Below are 18,493 nucleotides of genomic sequence, written 5' to 3'. Positions count from 1 at the left end.
TCATTTAATATCCATTTTCTTTGAGCAGTAGGTTTAACATTATTTTTAATTAATATTAAATATATGTCTTGTGCTCCTTTACTATTTTTAAGTATTAACTTAAGATTGATAGGTATATTTGGAAAGATAACTGTTTTTTCTGAAGTAAAAATGTGATGATTTTTTCTTATAAAATGATGCACAGCATTCTTTAGGCCTTGGTATGTCAAAAAATTAGTATTTATGTTATATTTTTCTTGAAATTCTTCAAAGTGGTAGAGTGATCCATCCTGTTTAATAATGTTATATACAAATTGTACTCCCTTTTTAAACCATGAATTTTTGAATGTAAATTTTCTGTCAATTTTAATTTCACTATTGAACCACAGAGGGTTTTCACGTAAATTTGTATTGTATATATTGCTAGAGATAATAGTATTGTACCATGCTTCTAAGACATCTTTCCAAAAGAGGTTACTACAACGTTTAGATTCTTCTTTCAATTTTTCAAGCCCACAGTTAGCTAATGTTTCTTTATCAAAATAAGTTTCTAAAATAAGAGCCCAATTTCCTTCTTCTTTATATACCCGTCTTAATTTCAAGCAGTTAACGTGCGGATGAATACATCGCTGTGTAAAAATTCCGCGAAATGTCAGGTAAAGGTACAAGACAGATCGGACGAGTTAGAAAAATTGAAAAGCGAAGACCAGCCTCAATTCATAGAATGTCACTTACCTACATATTCACTTTTTTTTTTTTAATACAACATACCCAATAATGTTTACCAGTAAAAATGTTCTTCATAGATCTGTAAATATACACATGAACTATTTGCAGGCACTATTTGATGCAGTAGTGGTAGCCGCAGAAAACGGCGGTAAAAAGGCCCCAATACAGACTCAGCTGGGCTACTCCAAGGAACAGGCAGACGCCATACAGAAACTCAAGTCAGCCAAGTCAGATTACGAGCGGCTTGGTCTGATACCTGGAGCTACAAAGTAAGTGTCTAGGAGTTTTAGGAAAATAAATAATTATTTTCAGTGAAGAATGATAAATATATACAAATCTCATCAAATATTACCATTTAAAGGAAGAAATATCATAGCTGTCAACCCTCCCTCATTAGGAGGGTGACTCCCTCATTTTTCCCGAAGTTAAACAAATTCCCTCAAAACTCCCTCATTCAAGTCCAGACTCACACAAATTCAAAACCTACATCCTGTTGTTGTCAAATGATCTCCTAGTTACTCCAGGGTGTGTGTAATGACCATAACAGGTGTGTCTGAATCAAACGAATGTTTTTTTGAGTTATTTTGATACATAAAAAGGGAGATAATTGAGCAAAGCAGTTTCAGTCACATTTCACATACTTTCTCCCTCCCTGAAAATTTGGAATGAGGGAGATTTCCCTTTTATTAGAAGCTTAGTACAGTTGCCTTATTGTTCAAGGAGAATTTCTCATAACAATAACCTTTACCTTTTCCAGGGAGGATGTCAACCGAGCGTACAGGAAGTTGGCCGTCCTCCTTCACCCGGACAAGAGTGTGGCACCAGGAAGTGAGGAGGCATTCAAACTGTTGGTAGCCTCGCGTACGGCTCTACTGAAACGCTGCTAGCAGGAATGAGGGCGGGTGCCTGTTTTGTTTACATGGTTGGAACAGCTATATCACAAGTGAATGGTGTTTTGGAAGGAAAACTGACCAGCAAAAAACTACTAGATATAAACTTGGTCATACTTATCTAGAAAAGTTTATCAGACCACTCCAGTGAAACCTGCTTTATCTGACACCCTGTGTATAGCACAACATATTGGTCTGATTAGGCATTATGTCAGAATTTACAGGTATTCTCTGAAAATTAGGATTACAGCATTATGTATGATGAGACAGTTTATGGAAATTGACTCCGGGTCAGATTAGGCAAGTTTTATCATCAATATATATATACAGCTCCATCATTTCACTTCGTAAATCATCTGTAGTCAAACTTAAGGCTGTGATTTTTCTACATATCGCAGAGGTTATATTTATTAACGCATTCGGATCTTAACTCATTCACCCCTGAAATTTCATAATGAACTATTCCAGCCTTTAAATTGGAAGAGTTAAATGCGTCTTCAGGGGTGAATGAGTTAAAAGGCAGTGTTATGTCGGGTTTGGACAGGACAAATTCACTGGGTATTTTTCATTGCTATCCTAGAGTTTTGCATCATCACTATGAAGTAGCTAGAATAACGACTACTTGGTGGCCGAGTAACACGTACTGACGGTAAGTGACCACAGTACCTAACACAATGTTGAGAAAATCTCTATCAATGGTGTGAAGGAATTCTGAACCGGGAGTCCGAATAACTTAGACGTTAAATTAGATTGTGAGGAAGGTAACCAGGAACGGTTAGGAATAAAATGTTGAGGAATTCCATGGAAGTGTAGTGTATAGAAGACATATGAGTCATAAATGTGTTTAATACCTGAAGGATTCAGACATTCATATGGAAAATAAAATATGAAATCTGATGCACAAGGAACAATGCTGTCCGAGGCCTGAAAGATAAATGCATTCCTTTGGAAAAGAAAACTTGAAAACTGCCGCAAGAAGGCCAGTGTTTTCCTGAGCATGAAGGATCAAGGTATTCCTGTGTAACATAAAACACCAACCCTGCCACTCATTCAACAGTGTTTTCATGTCTTAAACATCCGGACTTAATCCTGCAAAACATCCTCACAAGCCTTGTCAAGTGTGGAGGAACTCAAATGATCCGATGTCCGGACTGTTTGAAAATAATAGTTGTTCACAAGCTGAGATTGAGTAAGGTAAAAGATGGCTATTTTCAGAAGCAAATGTCAGCAAAATTAAAATGTGAAAAATGTGAAATGTGAGATATTTTAAAACTATGATTTTATTGAGATTGTGTAAATTGAAAAGTGTTAAATTATGTGTGTAAGATGTCAAATGAGATTTTTATATGTTGAATATTTGCATCTGTTTGCATCTACCGGTATGTTTAATGTTTGAAAATGAAAATGTATTCAAATTGTGTATATGTGTATGAGAAAAGCATGAAAAGTATGACATGTTTGGTCAAAGGGGCAAGGTACACACAGGTCCTGACACCCTCAAGGTCTGTGTATACATATTAATGTATACATAAATCATAAAACATAGGTCAAATAAGTAATATCAACGGTAAATTCTCATATAACACTGGATCCTTGTAAAGATATGTTTGTAGGATACTTAAAATTACTTAAAATTGGTATATGGGATCAAGGAGTAATTCCATCAATATAGACAATATGATGTTGTCAAATTTTCGGAGCAATCCGCTCCTTTATCAAGACACAGAAAAACACAGAACAATTACATTACATAAAAACAAAATCGAAATATTCTTTTTGAAAACAAAAAGCCCTCTACTAACGTACACCTATAAGGCAAAGTTAACATTCTACAATATACATACCACAGCATCAAAACATAGTACACATATAGGCACGGTGGGGTTGGGATCTGTACATGTCATGCCCCTTTGTGTATACTGGTTGGGGAGCTTGTGTGAAAAGAGGATATTAGAAATTCAGTGAAAGGATAAATATGCACTTCAATATTTCTCTATCATATTTATATAAAGTCTGATTCAAAGGATGTGACTAACTTAATAAATGTAGTGTTGAATGGGCTTGTATTGTTTTTGTAAAACATTGATAATCTACCAGCTGATTTCATCACATCCACATACATGTGGCTGTTTGGGATGTATTTTGGATATGGTGCTGATGTAGGTATTTGTATGTGAAAATTTTAGAGTTGGGTTTTATGTTTTACTGTATACCAGGAAATGTTCGCTCCGTCAAACTTTCGCCCTTCGCCCAAGTTAGTAAATGTTCGCCTAATGTGTATTTTACCTTCCATTTAATTCTGTTTCTTATGCTATTTACATATTATTCACTGTATTGATAGATTCAGCTTCATTACAGAAGACGAAAAAGGCGAAAATTAAACTGCAGCAACACTTCCAAATATAAACTATCTAAATATAAAGAAAATTATGCTAAATGCAAGTATGAAGAATGAACTGAAAGAGAGTATTATTAATCCCAATGCAAGGCAGTCATGATGCTTCCCTTTCTGCCACATTTGGTATTCTGTACTGTACAGGTAGCACTGTCTTGTAAACCAATCTAATGAATACAACCATATACCCCGGAACTGTCAGTGTTACCTGTACCATCAGCTGTGGCGGAAAAATGTAAACTCGGTCGCAACTGTAACCTGATTCAGCATAGTTGGTAAAAATGTGATATCAATCACGAAAAAATGAAAAATAAAATGGGAAAAAAATAGGCTTATCAAAATTATGGTAGTGTACCAATGTACTAAACATTGCCACTATAGTGTACTGTACTAGCTGGTCGATCACTTTCATGTTACATTTAGACATCAAGGAAAGTATACGCCTGATTACAAGTGAAAATGATATGGCAGAGATTATTATCATCCCCAATGTGAGGCCTCACTGCCTACTACAATAAGTAGTGTTCAATATTCTGTATCATGTCAACAATGATATTGTCACAACGGTAAACCAATCTAAAGATAGACACCATGAATGACAACTTTGAAACATTCATAATATTATCATCAGAACCAATCAAATCAAATATGAGAGACCACCTACTTGGTCTTACCAGAAAGAATGGCCTCTCTGTACAAGTGCTGATACAAAGACAAAACCAATGTCAATATGCAAAGATGGCAACAGGAACTGAGGAGGCATGGAAACAAAACAAAGCATGTTCTGAACCTCCACAAAAAAGCGGAAGTGGAACCTTGNCCACCCCCCACCCCCTGTAGTAGCTGTCATGATGTCTTCTGTTAATCCAGGAAAGTATGGAGGATACATCAGTAAAATAAAACAAAATATCTGGTTAACAGTGTATTAACTGATGTGGACTTCTTGGGTGGCTGGTATTACAGAAATATATAACCAAGAGATTTTAGTCATCTCGGCCTAAACATCTACCATAGGGCCAAAGGTCATTGATGGGTACAATATATTAAAAAGTTTAAATTATTTTTTGTCAAGTTCTAGAAAACATAACATCCTGATATATAACCAATTAGTACCTAGGTCGGAGAGCTATCAAAGATTATAAAATTGATTATTTTGTCTTTCCTTGAAGGTCAGAGGGGTCAAATATGTTGAACTCTTCCCATTAAGCTATCTATCTATATGTTATACTCCACAGAGACCAAAATGGCTTTAAAGCTATATCCAGTTCCAGAATGTCTAGGGATATGGTATTTGACTGTGTGTAGCTTGGATGGAGAACTCTCAAACATTTTCAAGTAAAGACTTTGACCTTCATTTACATTCACAGTGACCGAATCCATTAAAAATCTTGCAGCTATTTCTTTAAAGATCGATGATGGGGCATGTGATCATGATGTACCAGTAAATGGTCGGATAAGAGGGCTGTGAAGGTATTTCAAATAAATTACCTTGACATTGATTCAATATATGAAAGATCACACAAGTAAACATTTTTCTATTGAGGTCAAAGAACAACTTTGAGAGCTGACCAGGGTAAAATGATAGTGAATTTTATGCTAAAAAAAGAGAAAAAGACTACTCATTAAAAAGGTTTGCTAGAATTCATTATCATGGAAATAAGAAAATTTAAATGAAGACTGTGGTCTCTAAACAAGTATAATTTGTCAGAAAGCAGTTAGATTTTAGATTTTAGCATCCTTAACAGAAGAGTGATCAAGCATATGTTTTAAACATACCAATGGTCCCACTTCAACTTATTTGAGCTATTCCCAAAAACTACCTTTCTTTCACAAAATGCTTTTGTAGCCGATACATTTTAACAAGTATAAATAGTGATGTAATGTTATTGTGCTCAGGTAACTAAGGACCCTGTAAAAATGATATTAATTGTAAGTTACTATGGCATATGCCATGTACCAACGTTATAGACTAATTGTCAGTCAATGGTACACCTGCACTAGCTGATACACGTAAGTTGGTGCTTGACATTTTATATTTCTCCCGGGGATAGCGTCACAGGTAACAATTTCAGATCATAAATAATTAACAAATTGTTGCAAAACGATCGAACACTTGTTACCAATATTTTTTCTCTGACTGGTGGTTTTATTGTTTAAATACATGTACAATTTGTGCATTGTACACACAGGTGGTTGAATTTACTTTTGAAACGAGTTTTATTCATTTTTTATGTCAAAGTGGAGCATAACTTAATTACGATTTTACCTTTGATCACTGATCGTGAAATCTTATGAAACTAGAGAAGACAGAATTTGACTTTCTGAATTTATATATTGTGCCAACCGTAGACAGAGTTATGGCCCTTTGTTCATATTTGATACCACAGAATATAACTTTTTTACGTTCTCGCCCTCATTAACTAAAATTGTGATGCGTGCGTACATGGATCATGGCAAGGTAGAGTATCACATACTAAAGTCTATATTTTTTCAAAATGTTTCAAAGCATTGGCAAAGGAAGGTGATATCTATAGGATACAGACCTTTTTAAGAAATAAGAATTGAAGTACAAATTAAGTATGTTTTCCTTTTCAACACGTCCTAAATTGTTTACATTTTCAGAGAAATATAGTAACGATTTTCGTTTTCTTTTCACTTTTCAATATTTTGATACATTTTGTCGCGAGATCGCATTGATTGTGTTCCATCTGTCCTAAACAACTCCTGCTAATTTAGATAAGTACTAAAGACACTTAAACTTTGACATCACCATTTCTCAAAAAGCACCAGGGGGATCTTTATATAATTTCTCAGTAGGTTCACCACGGTCCTTAGTCATGCATTACCAAGATGGCTGCAATGTTGCCATCTTGGATTTTGACAAGGTAAGGTTACCATTTTTATCTCATAAGTACGTGAGAGATTTACAGGTAGTTAATTAATGAAAATATCTTTACGTGGTGTGATTTGAAAATGAGATATAGGTGACATATTGAGTTATGCAGTGTTCCTTTTAAGATAATTCTAGGATGGTGGCAAGATAATAATGATGATAAACATATTTTAGGGGAACTTTTTTTTTGTGTGATGATGAAAGGCTAACTATTGACATTCATTTGCAAAAATGAAAATTACACTTCCATTAGCCACCATAAGATCTCCGTCATCATTACTTAAATAACCCGTATGTTTCTCAAGAACTAATAATTGATCTTTCTAAAACTATATAGATATATTCCTTGTTGTGCAAGAATAATGTTGGAATTGATTGCAATGAGGAGCTGGATGGCTGCTAACAAATTCCCTCTCCCTCCACCCTACTCCTCTTCTGATCAAACCTAAAATGAAACACAAGAAACTTCAGAAATTTTCATAACTAAAATCCTCCTCCTCGTCGTCTATACAATCACAGCCAGCTCATGGTGTGATGATGATGATGATGATGATAGATGATGACGATGATTGGTGTGTGTAGGTGGGTAAGTGATGAATATGGGTTCATATATATATATATCTGTACATAATGGTAAAATAAAAGATGTCCATCTTACAATGATAGGTACCAGTTATGTCTGGGATCTTTATTTTTACAAATAAAATTGAGTGAAAGCTAAATAATGTAAACGTTCTGCTCGTGTTATTGGACCACGTGGCCATTCCATCCGTCCTCTGCTCGTGTTATTGCACCACATGGTCATTCCATCCGTCCAGGCCTCATCCGTGATACTAGAAGTCAAAAGAATGATAAGAAACGTGCCCCAAACAAAATGGCAAATGTGCTTATAAATCGGTTTATAACGTTACAAAATCTTAGGCTACAACAGGTCAGTCATTCTTATACTGGTATTTCGTGTAAACCGTTCCAAAATACATTTCAGCGAGGAGGTTACGGCTAGCCTTCAGGGCAGCAGAGTTATCTAATTCATAGTCCTAAAACTTATTAAGGAAACACCTATTTGAAATTCACTTTTGTTAATTTTATCCATTTAGGAAAAGTTATAAATAACTAATGAGGGTGCTCTTCTGTAATGAAGTAAATAGACAGTCCAGCAGTGTATTGTGTTGACACACGTTGTATATGAAGAATCTTTTAATAGCGCGATTTGAAGACCTACGTATACCATAGCAAACGTTTTGCGTGAACTTTGAGTATTTATTTGAACAAATTTGGCAACATTGAACAGGGATTTAAATGACCTAAGGAAGTGTACACCTGTCAGGTCTGTAGATGAGGATCTCTTCAATTTTACATGCGTTTGAACCGATGTCAGAAAACCAAAATCAATTGTATTTATATAAAAATAATAAATGTATGATGTGAAATCTACTTAACAACGTTATTGTTAGATGTAACTAATGTATCGTTTTTTGACGAAATGTGTGTGGTTCAAATGTATAAATGTATTATTCCACAAACGTGTCAGTCAATTAATTTAACACATATTTAGAAGAGAACATCGTTTTTAACAATACAATTACTTGACAATTGGAATTGGTAAGTAATTTTAGAATTGAGCTTTACCACTGAAGAATGGAATTCGAATGAATGAAAGAAACAATACGAACTTGTAATGAATGAGAAAGGCTGAAGACTGAAGGTATTTCACATAAAGGACTGTTACTGTGAAAGGGGTTTAGGTCGCCGCGCGTGGTCACGTGATAATATAGTTCCTGTTTATAAAAAAAGGTGACGTTAATAACACGGACAACTATTGAGGTATCACCTTGTTAAGTTGTGCTGGTAAACGTTTTACTGCTATCATAAGGTAACAGACGCCAAGTTTGGATTTAGAAAACAAAACACTTTTACTGTAGACGCCATTTTTGCTTTACAATCTTTAATTAATCATACTTCAAAAAAAAAACCCGGGAAAAAATAGTCTCCGTTGTTGTTTTATAGATTTTACAAAAGCGTTTGATTTTATTAACAGACAGAATTTATGATATTAAAAGGTAAAAGAAGGTGTAGAAGGAAAACTTCTAACGGTGAACAAATCATTATATAAAAGTGTGAAATGTTGTGTTAAATATAATGGTATTCTCTTTGATTTTTTTTTTTATATTGAAAACGGATTATTTCAGGGGGAATATTATCACCCTTTTGTTTTTACTTGCAAATGACATGGTGCTTATATCTGAAACACTAAAGGGTTTGCAAACAATGTTAGACTCTGTTGCAAATTATACCAAAAATAGGATTTGACTGTAAATATTGGAAAACTAAAATTGTCGTGTTTAGAAATGGAGGGATATTAAGGGGAAATGAAATATTGTTTTACGAAGGAAATAAATTGGATGTTGTTGACCAATTCAATTACCTTGGTGTGCTATTGAATTTGACGGAAAATTTAGACAAAACTCAAAATCAAGTTGCTGACCACTCGACCACCTGAGGTGGTTGGTGGTACAGTGGATAGCGCACTTGCCTTTCACCTAGACGGTCGGGGTTCGATTCCCCGATCAGACGTGTAAAGGTATATGGTCACCTGCCCGACCACGTGGGTTTTCTCCGGGTATTACGGTTTCCTCCCACACTAAGACCCCCTGCGCGCTAACATCCGGGCCAACAATAGTGATTAATATCATAACTTGTTTCATAATTGTTGTAAAATAAATAAAGTTTATATATTTAAGTTGCTGACCAGGGGAGAAAAGCATTGTTTGCATTATTAAATGTTTGTAAGAAAATATATTTCAATATAGAAACTCAATTATCTGTTTTTGGATAAAACTGAGAAATGTTGGAAATTGTATTCTAAGGTCTTGCTATGGCGATATGCTTTGTTATAATGATATATGGTTAATGAGTGTACAGAATTGGCCTTCAAAATGTGTGGGAATCTTCCAGTTTAAATAATAACACATTTCATATTATAAAAGAACGTTTTTGTGACATATTCAGACAAAAATGTATTAAAAAATCAATCTTCTCCAAATGGACAGCATGCCACTTTTTTTAATAGTAACGAGGTTGACGTCAGCCACCTGCCAAGACCCGTGGTGTGATCTGCTGGAAGTGCAGCCATTTTGTTGCTAAACTAACCAACACCGCATGTTTCAGCACGCGCTGACGTCAACCTCGTTATTATTAAAAAAGTGGCAGGCTGGCTCCGAAAAACTTTAAAACTCTGAAATGTCGTGTGTTTTTGGAGGAAATGGAGTTAATGTCCGAGGAAGGAGAGTACATTTTACGTGCATATAGGAGGTTTTTAAAAGAAAAAAATCAATCTTTCCAACGGTACTAAGCAATTTCCCGTAGATCAACTAGAAATGTTGTTTTTGATGCAAGAAAGTTAGGTGGGGTCGACATTTCGACATCCAGAGCTTTCCTCCCTTCTCCGTATATATGATCATTGGGGGTATCATTTTTACCGAAAGTCCATCTTAACCCATAAAACATGTAAAATTACTCTGAACACCTTAGTTTAGGTCCAATGTACAATGTAGCAGTAACAAATTATCAGGTCCCTGTGGTGCAGCTGTAATGATGCCCAACTCAGTAAAAGCGCAGAATTATTATCATAATCAGTCACCACATACTCAAATATATAGTGAGATTTTAAAAATTCATCTTGATTTATGGATTTTTTCGTACACAGCTTCGTTGAAAAAATTCTAGTTTGGTTGGTAGCGAGAACGGGAGGGGGGGGGGGCGAATTGTTCGAGGAGTTTCGAATGGGAATTGTTCGAGTGCGTTTGTGATGTGTTGTCAATGCTATCAAATAATTAAGCTTTCACATGATGCAGCTGGGAGTCATATCAATAATAGACTTGATAACCTCATAGCTAAAAAAATATTTGATAACCTCATATAATATAGTTAGTATGTTTTAATTGCCAATTAGTACACGTTATATTTTTTTTCAGATAAGTACAGTATGAGTCAATTTAGATATCTCCACTGTTGGTAAAGTTTTGAAGAGTGATTTTTAAGCATTTGTACAACTACTTTATAGAAAATTCTTTGTTTTACAAATATCAGTCTGGTTTTATGCATGGTCATTCTACAGTGTATCAACTCATTGATATTTATCACCGAATTTGTATTGCACTTGAAGAAACTAAACATACGTGTGTTGTATTCTGTGACATATCCAAAGCTTTTGATAGGGTTTGGCATAGAGGTCTTGTAGTGTACGGAATTTCAGGTGAATTGCTTATGCGGTTTGATTTTTTTTTGTCTCAGAGACTCCAAAAGGTATTTTTAAACAGTTCATATTCTTCTGTAGGTCAAATTGAGGCAGGGGTTCCACAAGGCTCTATTCTTGGCCCACCTTTATTTCTTTTATTTATTAATGACATAGCAGATATTTTTGAATCAACCTCTCGTCTTTTTGCAGACGATACATCATTACTTAAGTCATCTTCATCTTGTCTGGAAATTCAAGAAACTTTAAATAGAGACCTAGAGATCTTAAATACCTGGTAAAAAACCTGGTTGGTTAATTTTAATCCTGAAAAAAACAGATGTATTGTTTATTTCGAATTCAATCGATATCGAAGAAGACTTAGATTCAGAATTTGATGGGAAAGTCTTAAACCTTACAGATTATCATAAACACTTAGGGGTAACTTTTAATTCGAATGCAAAGTGTGTGTGTGNNGGGGGGGGGGGGGGGGATCATGTTAATGGAATTTACACTTCCGTTATGAAAAAAATAATGTCTTACGGAAACTGAAACACTTATTAAGTAGACATGTTATTTTAATAATTTACAAGACTTTTGTTTTACCTGTTATAGAATATGCTTGTGAATTGTGGGACGATTGCACTATTTTTGAATCGGAAAAGTTAGACAGACAGTCCAGCAGTGTATTGTGTTGACACCCGCTGTATATGAAGTAAGCTGCTCGCATTATATTAGGACTTCATATACCCCTATTAATACTTTATATTACGAAACTAGTCTTGAAACTTTATCTAATCGCAGAAAATGGAGGAAACTTCAACTATTGTATAAGATGCATAATAAATTAACTCCTGATTACTTCAATCATCTTTTGCCGCCTTTATCTGGAGAAAATAATCGTTACGCTTTACGTAACAATAATAACTATAGGATTCCTCCTGTCAGATTATCTCGTACTAACTCTTCTTTTCTACCTTCTACTCTTCACTATTGGAATAACTCAGAAAATTGGTTTGATCCCTACCCTCTATTTATTCATTCAAAACCTATTTAACATCAAATATTCACTCAAGTCCACCTATTTACTTTAAAATCGGAAATCGTAAACTTAATATTTTGCATACTAAGCTCCGACACCAGTGCAGTTCCCTTAATTATGACCTTTTTAGAGTTAACCTTGTTGAGAGTGCATCTTGTAATTGTGGTCATCCTTGTGAGAATGTCTTTCACTATTTTATGGAATGTCACCTTTTTACAAACGAAAGACGTATTGTTGGTTCAAAATTTGATTAATTTGAATGTTGCGTTCAATTTAGAAATTCTTTTGTTTGGTAGTTCACAATTTTCCGTGGACCTCAACTCAAACATTTTTAGATCTGTGCAAAACTTTATTAAATCCAGCAAGAGATTTTTAGTTCAAATTGTAACAACAATTGTATATATTTAATTTCATTATTGTAATGTCATTTAAAATTTATATTGGGAGAAGGCGTTGATAAGTTGTTATAACTTGTGACTAATCCCTTGTATAATTTTGGCACTAAATATGTTTAAACTAAACTTAGATATCTGATTTCCAAGTTAACTTTCTTAATTTTTATTTTTATTAGATTTGCATAATGTTCAGGTAACATACCAGAATAACGTTTCAGTGTGCAAAACAAACAACATATATGTACATGGCTCTTTGTTACGAAGGAATAATTTAATCTTGCTGGCAACAAGCATTTTAATTGGCTTAAAAAATTATGTAATCAGCCCATAACGTAAAAAATGACGTCGCCGTTTGTAACGTCGCTTTTGATTGGCTGATACAGCGGCGTAACAATTTTTAAGAGAAAAGAGTCCATCAATAAAATGAAATTGTGTATAGTAGATTAAATTATAAAGATTAACTTGAATATATTTTTTATGTTATGGAGCTACAACACAAAAGACCGGAGTGAACTCACATCATAAACCGCTTCGCGATTTATTTAGAGTACACTCCGTTTTTTGTGTTATATCTCCATAACATAAAAAATCTATTCAAGTTAATCCTTAAATAGCTGAAAGAATTTCAAATGGCAGTTTTTCCAACTTTTATTTACTTGTTATAACGTAGGAGATTAAACCTAAAAAAAACACTTCATATTCCAATAACTTAGTAATGCAGCGGAATTATCTGTAGTCATATTCCTAATTTCAAAGAACTCTGCATTCTGAAAGAGTAATCTTAAATATCTTTGGTCCAATTGTTCTCTGATACTGACATATGTTTGATACATTCTGAATACTAGCATATTTTCTCACACTGTTTTCAATTCCATTCAGATACTGAAGTGTAATATACTAGTACCAAATTATATCAGAAAATCTGACAACAACCATTTGAGTTTACAATGCACGAATTCCAAATCAGTAAAGAGATATTTAAATCGTCCAACATTAAGGAAAGATTTGAACATGTTACAACCAAGCTTTCAGATAGAATTCATAAAAAATAAAACAATATTATAAGCATAACAAATTCAGAGCAACAAAGAGAGGTCTTTAGGGCCAATAAAGTTACATAAAACACGTAAAAGGAAATGACATCCAACAAACTAAAAGATAAGAAGACAAATATCAACTTGAAAAGCAAAAGTGGCTATGGTAAGTTATAATTTTTTTTACAGACCAACAATTTTCAGGTAGGTTAAAATTGTTGTGATATTTACCGTTTCGAAGAGTGATTGGAGATTTGTTATTACCTCACCTTTGTTTTGTATGTTGAGCGTTTGACCAAGTGTGGAAGGCAATGGATTTCGTCCCCATGTTGGGACGTACCAATGTCTATAAAAATGCTAGTTGTTATTCCCTGCTTAACGTTCAGCATTAAGGGTTACGGCAGCAACTTGTTCACCCGTTGTCAGTATAATGTGACCGGGTGGAATACTGTGCTGGATGCCTTCGGCATGGTATTTTAGCGTGATAGCACTATAAAGTCGGCATCGGATCCGCGCTATCACCAGGAGGCAAGTACACCAACATACCAAGTCTCCGGCATACATACACACATGCACGCTTACACAACACACACGGAGGCAAGTCCTTGATTTACCTAGCTGCTGATAGGACGTTTAACAATATAAAACCAAACCAAACCAAACCAAATTACTATAAATATATCCTTGTGTTGGCTGGAGGTCAATGCAATCTAATAACAAGTGCTTTGCTGTAAATGGTTCGTGACATGCTACATAATGAGGTTGGTCCTCGTATTTGCAATTTGCAGTTGGCATCGTATGTAAAATAACGCTCATTCTTAATTGTTCTGAATAAAAAAAGTGTTGACATCCTGGGATTAAAAGTAATTGACTTACGTCCACCAAAAAACCCGAATTTTCTACTGACAAGTTAGAAAACAATACATTTATTTCACTTGTTAACGAATCTTTGTACAGAGTTTATAGTAGTGCCTGTAACAGTATGGTCCCCCAACTGGATCCTGTTGACTATCGGGCCGTTTGCAATTTCTCACAAATAATTAGGATAAAAAGCACGTACACTTGTATTTCTTAATGGAAAAGCCACCCTATATTAATATTTCTGCAATCCTCGGGAGGTATTCAAGGCTCGTCTGGACCCTCGCTGTTGACCAGCTTCAAATCCGCCCGTTACACCTATTCGGGGTTTGAGGTGGGTTGGTGTTTACGGTGATGGTTCCACAGGTAATTTAGGGTGCAGTTAGGGAGGAGGGATTACAGTGTAGATATATCTTGACATACTGTATACTGTATACCGGGAAATGTTCGCTGATGTCTATTTTCACCTTTTTAAATTTATCATTTTATCGATCATTAGTAATCAACATATTAGATAAAGTAATTAAATGTGAAGGGCAAAACCAAAACCGAAACCGGGTGAACTTGAAGTTTACCGGCGAAGGGCGAACGTTTGATTGGGCGAAACTTCCGGGTATACATGTACAGTATACAGTATGTCATATGTCAATATCAAATTGCATGAAATAAATACTTGACCCCTGTTACTGGCAAAGCACACACCTACCAGCATCGTGAAATTATATTTGAGCTTATGAACATTAGGATATTGACAATCATATATCAAATAGGAAAAGGTAACATTAAGAGAAGGGTATGTGTCTTCTGCTTCATCGACAGCTGCCGCCTATGTTAATCCTTTCACCCCTAGGTAACTTGAGTAGACTTTACCTTACATTCATCTGGATGAGTCCATTATGGTATACAGTGGTGAACGGGTTAATCCAGGTCAAGTACAAGTGATGTCACATTCTCAACACGATAATCGGGAACGAAACTACGATGTATCAACCATCATCTCGCACAAGAGACTGGTATATTTCCCAACGAGATCTGGATGGCGACCATTACACTTGCCCATAGTCTTCACTAACCTTGAATCTGTCAAAACAATATCTATCGTTAAAATCGTGATATTCAGACTTAGCTCCTGAACACCGAATCAACTGCAACATGTACACAACGTACGAAGGGAAAGCCGGGATGTTTCTTTAAAGAAAGAGAAAGTTCAAGAATGAAAACAGCTAAATCGTCACGCTTATTGCACAGCTTACATTAGGAAGCCGTCCATATTGGTCATATTGAATAAAACACAGCTAATGTACAACGTCTAGTGTTCTTGTTTTTAATATGATCAGGAGGGTATATACGATTGAAGTGGTCAATTATTTGTTTTTTATTGATAGATAGCACAACGACGCATTCGCATTTCGTTAAAATCTGTCCAGTAAAATAACGAAAAAGTGTATAAAAATTTCATGAAGTATGGTTATGCATAAACGTATGGGGGAATTTATCATTTATTTATCATTAACATTGTGAATATCGATTAAAATCAGTATAACACAGAAAAACATTTCCGATTCGAGGCGAAAAAGCGCGGAAACAAACTTACGAACTACTGTAACGAAATGGCACCAATGAGCTTCCATACGTACGTTGGTGTACTATAAACTATATAGTTCTAGGGCGAGGTGCTAGCACACATCTTACTTTAAGGAGAAAGCAGCAGAGAGAACGGAGCAGAAACGATGAAGCCATACTGGATGTTGACGGGGTTGGTCTTACAGTACATTGTTGCTGTGACAGGAGAAAACAAGTTCGATCCGAATAATGAAATTGGTTTGACCGACAGAATTCTGTTTCTGTTAAATGGAACGTTTTATGATCTTAAAGACAATGTTTGTGCTTTGCAGAGTAAAGTTGATGTGCTAGAGTCCACAGTAAATCGTTCCGACTCGCTGTCCCGTAAATTCTCTAACGAAACGGTAATCACAGAAATCAGACAAATGGTTACTAGAGAACTTCACGCGTTTAGAAAGATACAAGATGGATTTGAAAATGCAATACGCCTTCTTCAGAAAGAGCAGGCAGACATAAGGATATTGGTCAGCAGCACGTGCAGACAAGGACATGATAACAGTACCAAAGGTATGGTAAAGTCTGACCCCAAAACTAACGGAAACATGCTGTTTTATTTCCGTTCGGAATACTCCGATTTCTGGATTTAACATTCAGATGATACACAAATGTATCAAGTTCTGGTTAATTGGTTTGTACTTTACATTGAGTATCCATTGTCAGACAGATTTGTAGTTTAAATTGTGTTTTGAATAACTTCACATTCTTTATAACTAAATAAGTAAGTACTCAAACGAACGTTTTGTATCAATTGACGAATGAGTTACAGTATTGTTATTTTAAGTATTCATGCTTGAGACTAGGGCATTTTTACAGGAGAGCATTACACTTTAATGTAGATCATACTGGGTAATTCACATCATAAAAGTTACACTGGGTTTTCCCTTATCAATATTTCGAATACTTATTCTTTCCCTGCAGGTTAACTCAGCGAATAGGTCCGTTTTTCGGTAAACTATGATAACACAATGTTTCTCCACAGCTCTGGTCTGGTCTTACCAAAACATGCATGCCTAAAGTATTCCGAAACATATGTAGAACTCATCGATAAGGGGAATGGTGCCTAAAAACATTATATTTACATTATCTATGCATCCTTCCACTGAAATGCATTAAAAAGGCAAATGTTGTTATGAGACTATAACAGCATTTGCCGTTGTAACGTCATCAATCTCTATTGTGACGTCATCAATTTCATTGTTGTCCACACTTAATATGCTGTTCAAAGAACTGTTCTAAATAACTACTCTATCAAAATTTAAATATAAATAATGAATATTTTAGCAAATGTTCATTGCTTAGAAAAATTGACAAGTTTTGGTTTCATCAGATACTAACATATGTTCATATACAACAGGTGTAGATTACATTTGATATCGGCTAGATGAACATCAAACCCTGATATGTAAATGACCTATGTCTCTACGAAATAGTCGTAAAACAAATATATTCCTGTTATGTAAAATGTAGAATGGCTGCCAGCCCCTAAGTTTTTATGAAGAATTAAACGGCTGCATTTTACTACTAGCATATCTCCCCCTAGTTTGAGAACTTAGTAGGATCAGTCATCCAAGTTATCAAGATTATAAGAGTTGTTTTTTTTCTAAATATTTCAATATTCCAGAGACAATCTATGTGAAACAAAGCAAGAGAAATCTCGACATCATTTAAACATTTTTATGTTTACCTTGATTCTTGTGGCATGGTTCTGTTTTTGATTGATTTTGGTAGATGTCGAATTTAATCATTTACGCTATTTTCAGACAAGGAGCTTGAGGTCTGTGAGGACGGATGGCTAACAACATCTACAAAATGTTATTATGTTTCATTAGACAGTGAAAAAACAAACTGGGAATCAGCAGTTGTAAGTATAAAAATAATTATCTGCAAATAAGAAAATACAACATTGACAAAATATTTGAAATATTAGCATTAAGCTATGTTTGCCTTAGGGATGGTTACTGTATATCTGAACTACAAAAGACGAGTTTAATCCCACAACATGATATAATCAATATTTGATTGCATTATTGTTAACAGGTTGTTTGAATGACAGTTTTCCAAATGATGTGAATAATAAACTCTATAGGTTAAGCTTATAATTAAGGAATAACCTTGATTAAGTTTGGGGTTATACGGTATATACAGAAAAAAACTGTGCAGTTTGCATAAATACGCGAAGCGATTTATGCACAAAAAGTGCACACAGTTTGCATAAATCGGCAAAGCGGTTTATGCACAAAAAGTGCACACAGTTTGCATAAATCGGCAAAGCGGTTTATGCACAAAAAGTGCACACAGTATACAATTGTTTCATGGCTATTTGGGGAACAGTCAAAACTATCATCCCGAGGTAGGGGGAAGCCCTGGGGAACTGTTTGCCCGAGGCCGCTAGGCCAAGGGCAAACAGTTCCACAGGGCTTC

The 18,493-nt window shown here is 35.0% G+C and overlaps 2 protein-coding genes across 2 annotated transcripts in view; both read left to right on the top strand.

Moving 5' to 3' along the window:
* The window catches only part of LOC110462008 (dnaJ homolog subfamily C member 27-like), a 15,271-nt gene extending 11,617 nt beyond the window's left edge, over positions 1 to 3,654 (top strand). The window contains exons 6-7 of the mRNA XM_021515769.1: positions 817 to 977; positions 1,466 to 3,654. Coding sequence (XP_021371444.1) covers positions 817 to 977; positions 1,466 to 1,595 — 291 coding nt within the window. The 3' untranslated portion in view covers positions 1,596 to 3,654. The remainder of the gene's footprint in view (positions 1 to 816; positions 978 to 1,465) is intronic.
* A 12,473-nt stretch (positions 3,655 to 16,127) lies between these two features.
* Positions 16,128 to 18,493, top strand: part of LOC110462001 (low affinity immunoglobulin epsilon Fc receptor-like) — a 5,778-nt gene continuing 3,412 nt past the window's right edge. Inside the window, exons 1-2 of the mRNA XM_021515762.1 lie at positions 16,128 to 16,579; positions 17,833 to 17,933. Coding sequence (XP_021371437.1) covers positions 16,180 to 16,579; positions 17,833 to 17,933 — 501 coding nt within the window. The 5' untranslated portion in view covers positions 16,128 to 16,179. The remainder of the gene's footprint in view (positions 16,580 to 17,832; positions 17,934 to 18,493) is intronic.

The sequence above is a fragment of the Mizuhopecten yessoensis genome, unplaced genomic scaffold (assembly GCF_002113885.1).
Source record: "Mizuhopecten yessoensis strain PY_sf001 unplaced genomic scaffold, ASM211388v2 scaffold10717, whole genome shotgun sequence".
Lineage (NCBI taxonomy): Eukaryota > Metazoa > Mollusca > Bivalvia > Pectinida > Pectinidae > Mizuhopecten > Mizuhopecten yessoensis.
This window is presented reverse-complemented; position numbering and strand designations above follow the sequence as displayed.